Source organism: Panthera uncia, chromosome F2, assembly GCF_023721935.1.
Source record: "Panthera uncia isolate 11264 chromosome F2, Puncia_PCG_1.0, whole genome shotgun sequence".
In the NCBI taxonomy this organism is placed as follows: Eukaryota; Metazoa; Chordata; class Mammalia; order Carnivora; family Felidae; genus Panthera; species Panthera uncia.
The window spans coordinates 1,558,002-1,564,044 of NC_064812.1; the positions used below are offsets into that span (position 1 = coordinate 1,558,002).

At 66.4% G+C, this 6,043-nt stretch overlaps 1 protein-coding gene across 1 annotated transcript in view; it reads right to left on the minus strand.

The window, feature by feature from the left end:
• Window positions 1-4,839: 4,839 nt before the first annotated feature.
• Window positions 4,840-6,043, minus strand: part of THEM6 (thioesterase superfamily member 6) — a 3,851-nt gene continuing 2,647 nt past the window's right edge. Inside the window, exon 2 of the mRNA XM_049632838.1 lies at window positions 4,840-5,537. Within this exon, the coding sequence (XP_049488795.1) occupies window positions 5,424-5,537 (114 nt within the window). The 3' untranslated portion in view covers window positions 4,840-5,423. The remainder of the gene's footprint in view (window positions 5,538-6,043) is intronic.

Here is a 6,043-nt window from a genome sequence, read left to right on the forward strand (position 1 = left end):
ACCCACCCATCTACTCATCCATCCATCCACCTGTCCATCCACTCATCTGTCTACACATCCATCCATCCATCCATCCATCCACTCACTCAACCATCTACACATCCACCCACCCACCCACCTGTCTACCCAGCCATCTATTCACCCATCCCTCCACCTGTCCATCCATCCATTAGGTCCTCAGAGGACTGAGAAACCAGAGAGGCTGGAACACCAGGAAGACCTATGGACGAGGCAGCTCAGTGGGCCTTAGAGCATGTGGAAGATGTGGGGCTGGGATTGGGAGACCAGAGAGGGTGCCCGCCGAGAGGCCGAGCACAGGCAAAGGTGTGGGTACGGGAAGACTTGCGGTGGGGAGTGGGCAGTGAAGGAGGCTGGCAGGCCAAGGGGGGGCGGGGGCGCTGAGGGGTGGGCAGAGCCCTGCTGTCTGGGGCCTAAAACTGAGGGAAGCCCAGGCTAGGTCTAAAGGTCATTTGCAGGGAAGGGGCTGGCAGCGATTGAGGGCCCTCTCTGGAGCCCCACACCCATCAGCCTGGGAGGAGCCTGGGGGGCCCAGACCATCCGACCTGACACGGTCCCTACACCTTACCAGGCAGGCACTCACCCTCCTCTGCACGCGGCCTGACTCCCCACTCCCTCCGGACCTCTGGTCTGGTGGGCACCTACACCAGGGAGAGGGACACCTGGGTGTGAAGGACGCTGGCCTTGGCCCTGGTTGGGCGTGACATACACCTGAGTCTGGGCCACAGGGGGCTCAGCACCTGTGTGGTGCTTGTGGGCCAGCACCAGGTGGCTAGAGCGAAGAGGGGTCCCGGTCCCCACGGCCTGTGAATGATTGGCCCGCCCACCCGCCGTGCCGCCTCCCACCTCCGCCCTGTCCCGCACCACCCTGCTGACTCACACGCTCCCGCCACCACCTGGCAGGAACCACAGAGAGGGCAGGGTATAAGTGCCCGCAGAGGCGGCCGCTCCCCGCTGCCGAGCACGGCAGATGGGGCGGATGGCCCGGTGCGGGGCTCTGCTCCAGCTTCTGCTGCTGCTTGCAGCCTCCTGCCTGCACGCTGGTGAGTGGATGCCTCCTCTGCGGGGAGGGGGGCCTCTGACACCCCCCACTGGGCTCCTCTCCCTCCCCCTAAATGAGCCTCCTGGATCCTAGAGCCTTCGCTCGGGACGGGCTTCGAAGCCCTACTCTCCAGGCGGGAAAACCAAGGCACAACAGAGGAATGCAGCGTTCCAGTCCACGGGTCGGAGCCCCGGGCCTTGCAGGGTCGCGGCGAGGCGGGCCGCGTCCCCCAACAGGGGTGGTGAGGGAGACACGCCAGGGGGCATGTGGGGTACGGCCCAGGGGTTAGACCATACGCGGCCTCCTCCAAGATGGGTCTCAAGGCCAGACGACGACGTCTGCCCCATCCCTCGCCCAGGTGAGGCCTTCAGATGCTTTACATGCGAGCAGCCCACGGCCATTCATTTATGCAAGAACGTTACTCGCTGCAAGCCGGAGGCCACGGCCTGTATGACTACGGTGGTGCTAATGGAGGCCGGTGAGTCTGGCCCACAACGGGCCGGGGGGCCGCAGTGGTCACCTTCCCCCAGAAGGCCCTCAGGACTGGGGGTGGGGCCCCGAGGCGGAGCCCCCACGGCCTGCCTCTGTGGTGCCGCACGAGGGCGGCATCGGCCCCGGGGCCCCAGGCTCCCACCTCAGGGCTGGGACAGGAGCACGGACGGCTTCCAGGCCCAGCCATCACTTTGGGGGCCGCAGGGTCAAGGGCGTGGAGGTCGGGGCAGCCGGGGAGGGCACCGGGCCGTGGCGGAGCAGGCGCTGACACCTGCCCGCCCTGGCAGAGTACCCCTTCAACCAGATGCCCCTGGTGACCCGGTCCTGCTCCAACTCCTGCTTTGCCACCGACCCCGACAGCATGGGGAGCACCCGTGCCGTCTACTGCTGTTTCCGCGATCTGTGCAACTCCGTGCAGGCCACCAAGCTCGGTGTCAGGGCCCTGGCCCCGCTGGGGGCCCCACTCCTTCCCTGAAGGGCCTGCCACCACCAGAGGCCACCCGTAGCCGCACGCTTCCAGAAGCTTCCGGTTAATCATGGGACTCAAGGGGTGAGAGCCTTGCCAGGGGCCTCCCTGCCCGCTTGCAGAAAATAAACAAAGTCAGGGCAGAAATGACCTCTTTCCTTCCCGGGTGCCGAGAGCCCCCGGAGCTGGCCTCCGGGGGAGCTGAGCTGAGTCGGGCCCATTCTGGGCACCTGGCCCTTTTCTCATCCAGGGCCGTTTGGCCTCATTTCACAGAAGGGGAAACAGAGGCTTGGGAGGAGAAACGCATCCTGGGCCGGCCTTCCTGCAAACCAGTCCCACGGCCCCGGAGACCAGGACAGGCTCCCTAGCCCAAGGCAGATCTGTCCCCACCCCTAGAATCTCCCCCGAGACCCTGGGGGGCATCGCCCCCACCCCTGCCCCCTGGGTGGAAGGGAAGCTGAGGTCAAGGGTGGGTATGTCTCGCTCCACATGTCCGGCACGGGGGTGCTGCAGCCACAGCAGGGGACGCTGGGCAGAGGGCACAGGGGGGCACAGGCTGCCTGCCCCATCGGCCCAGGCCTTCCCAAGTGCACGTGGGATGCCTCTGGGCCAGCTGACGCCCACACACCTCCACGCGCTTCAGTCCCCCGCCCCCCGACATTGGGCGTACCATGACCTTGGCCCCGGGGGACAGCTGGAGTGAGAGACCATGCCCGTGGAGCACTGAAGACGTGCCAGCTCATCCCAGACACCCAGGGCCAGAGCTGGGCTCCCTGCCACGCCCCCAGCCAGCCAGCCGGGCAGCAGCAGCCTCGGCCGCCGCCGAACCTCAGACCCCTGCTTCCCCCTCCTGAGGCCTGCCCCCCACCCGCGGGCCACGGCCTGGCTCAGCAGCACTGTGCGGAGGTGGAGGCAGGAGACACGTCCAGTACACTGCACATCGGCAGCCTTGGGGCCTGAATGACCCCAGGGTGTCACTGCCCCTCTCCAGGCCCCAATTCCCCTCGCTGCCCTCTGGCTTGGGCACTTTCCAGACTCCGCATTATGGCCAGGCTTCCAGAGAGTCTCTACCAGGCCCAGGATTTGGAGGCAAGGGGCCCGGGCCCCTTGGGGACCACGGGGACAAAGTGAGACGTCACTACAGCCCTTTCTTGGCCTCAGCTTCCAGTGGGGCAGCAAGGATACGGCTTCTGAGCTCTTCAAGGTGCGGGGGGGGGGGGGGGGGGGTGAGCCTGCCCCCCCGGCCCCACACCCCCCCCCCCCCTGGAGGAAGCAGGTGGCTGGCCAGGCGCACCCGCGGGGTCTTCACACAGTGCCAGCCTGGCAAACAGAGGGCACCCCTGCCCCATCACCACCTAAGCACGGGGCTACCCTGCCCTCCCCTGGCGGGAGCTGCCAAGTGACCTGAGCCCAAGGAAAGCCCTTGCTCTGTCTGTAGCCCTGAGGACACCTGAGGTCAGATCTGCACATCCCTGCGTCCCGCCCCCCACCCCCAGGAGCTGGGGAGGCCACAGGTGGGGCCCCGGGAGGGCTGGCCCTGGGGTGGCCGCACCAGCTGCCGACACTTGGGGCCTTAGGATTGAGGAGGTGGTGCGTGGGGTCACAAAGAACGCAGAAAGAGGAGAGATACCCCCCCAAGGTCACCTGGTTCCTAGGCGGGGAGGGTGGGGCAGCCCAAGCCCCACCTTGGCCAGCCCTGTGCCCTGGACGCGTGTCCCCTGGTCAGCAAGGACCCCTCTGTGGTCAGACCTTCTCCAAACAGAAAAAGCAAGAGGGAGCCTCCCCTCCCCTCTGCCCCCATCTGGCTGGGGTGTATCTCCCTCGAGTGGACAAAGAAACTACAGTGCCCCTGGGACACAGGGACGTCCGGCCCAGATGCCCCACCACCTTGAACACCTCACACAGACACACGGACCTGTCCTGCCTCCTCAGCCCCTGCCCTGCTCCGGGATGCCAGCTGGCAACTCACCACCACCGGATGGACCTGCTGGGACCCAGACCCACTGTGCGCAGCTTCCCGTCCACAGTCCCCGTGGGGAATCTGTCCTGACACCTGTATGGACCCCCCAAGTTCCCCCGCCCCAGGTTGTCCCTGGTCCTTCACTCCCTGCAGAAGCCCAAACACCCTCGCGGGCTGCAGGCCGGCTGCTCAAGGCAGGTGGGAGGCCCGGCCTCGCCAGCCACGTGACCTCAGCCGGGCCGCATCACTCCCCCATCTCCGAAGGCCATGTTGCAAACCCAACTTTTCCAACTACCTGTTCTTTTCCGGGCCCCCGGACTGGGGCCCTCCTGAGCAAGCGGTCAGAGCACGATGTGGCCCATGCCATCACTCACCTGTCTTCTATCCCGGTGGCCACACTTCCTGTCCTCTTTGAGGGGCTTGCAGAAGGGCCCCTGTGCTGTCCCCACCCATTAAGGTCCACTGACCTTCTGCCCCACCTGCTGTCCCACTTCCCCGCCCCAGCAACCCCAGAGTCTGAGGCCTAGCCTCCCAAACTCTGGAGGATCACGGACTGGACCCTGGGACCAAACCAGAAACCTGCACCAGCCATCCGCAGACTGGGACATGGGACAGCAAACCCCAAGAGCCGGGGACAAGGAGAGCACCAGGGTCTGCAAGGGGAGTGGGGCAAATCCTTCCTGGCCTCGGTCCCATGCTCTGTGCAAGAGGGGCCAGTCCTGCCCTGCCCACCTAGTCCCTAAGTTTGTGGGACCCCGAGAAGCCTAGACAGCCCCCACACCAGAAAACACCTGTGGGGGCCCGCTGCTTCCCTGGGGAGTGGGGGCTTCAGAAATGAGGTCTTCCCCCAGCACACTGACATTAAAAACCCTTTAATCTTGGGGTTTCTTTAAATAAAACAGAAACATTGCAGCTTTCCCGTTGCAGCTGTAAGGCAGAGATCAGCGTGGGGGGCAGGCAAGGAATTGGGGGGCATCCCTGCGCTCCTGGCTCCAGCTGGCGGCCGGGTTCCGGGACAGGGTGGAAGGAGGCAGCTCTGGGGCCCCGGTGGCTCTGACCTACACCATGGGGCCCCAGACTGGCTTCACCCACAGGGTGGGGCCGAACTCCCACCCCCCACAGCCCACGTGCCAAGGGTCCTGGGCCTCCCACTTTCCCCGTCACCTCCACCCTGAGGGCAGAGCTGTGTCAGGGCATCTGAGTCACCCCCATCCCGTGCCCAGCACAGTAGGGGGGAGGGGGACATCAGTAATGGGCGGAGGGGGAGGCCTGAGCGGGCTGGGGCAGTGGAGGGGGGGGCGGTGCTGGGCCGACAGGGCTGGTCGTGGACCGCTCCAGCTGGGAGACGTGGGCCTGGCGGGTCCATCCCGCACCCTCTGGCCCTGGCAGGCAGGGACCGGCAGGCAAGCGTCCCCACGTTGAGGCTGGCGGGCTGGGTGTGGTGGTCATTGGTCCTTGACGACATCACTGAGGCCGCTCTCAGCCCTGAGCAGCTGGCTGCTGGCCTCGTTGTAGGCAATCCAGTGCCGTAGGTCCTCTGGCAGCTCGGGGGGCTCCACCTGCAGGGCGACAGGGGGACATTCCCACGGCCCCGCTGTCCGGGGGACAAGCAGGGGTGCAGGGAGGGGTGACATTCCCACGGCCCCACTGCCCCGGGGACGAGCAGGGGTGCAGGGAGGGGTGACATTCCCACAGCCCCACTGCCCCGGGGACGAGCAGGGGTGCAGGGAGGGGTGACATTCCTACAGCCCCACTGCCCCGGGAACGAGCAGGGGTGCAGGGAGGGGTGACATTCCCACAGCCCCACTGCCCTGGGGACGAGCAGGGGTGCAGGGAGGGGTGACATTCCTACAGCCCTGCTGCCCCGGGAACGAGCAGGGGTGCAGGGAGGGGTGACATTCCCACGGCCCCACTGCCCTGGGGACGAGCAGGGGTGCAGGGAGGGGTGACATTCCCACGGCCCCACTGCCCCGGGGACGAGCAGGGGTGCAGGGAGGGGTGACATTCCCACGGCCCCACTGCCCCGGGGACGAGCAGGGGTGCAGGGAGGGGTGACATTCCCACA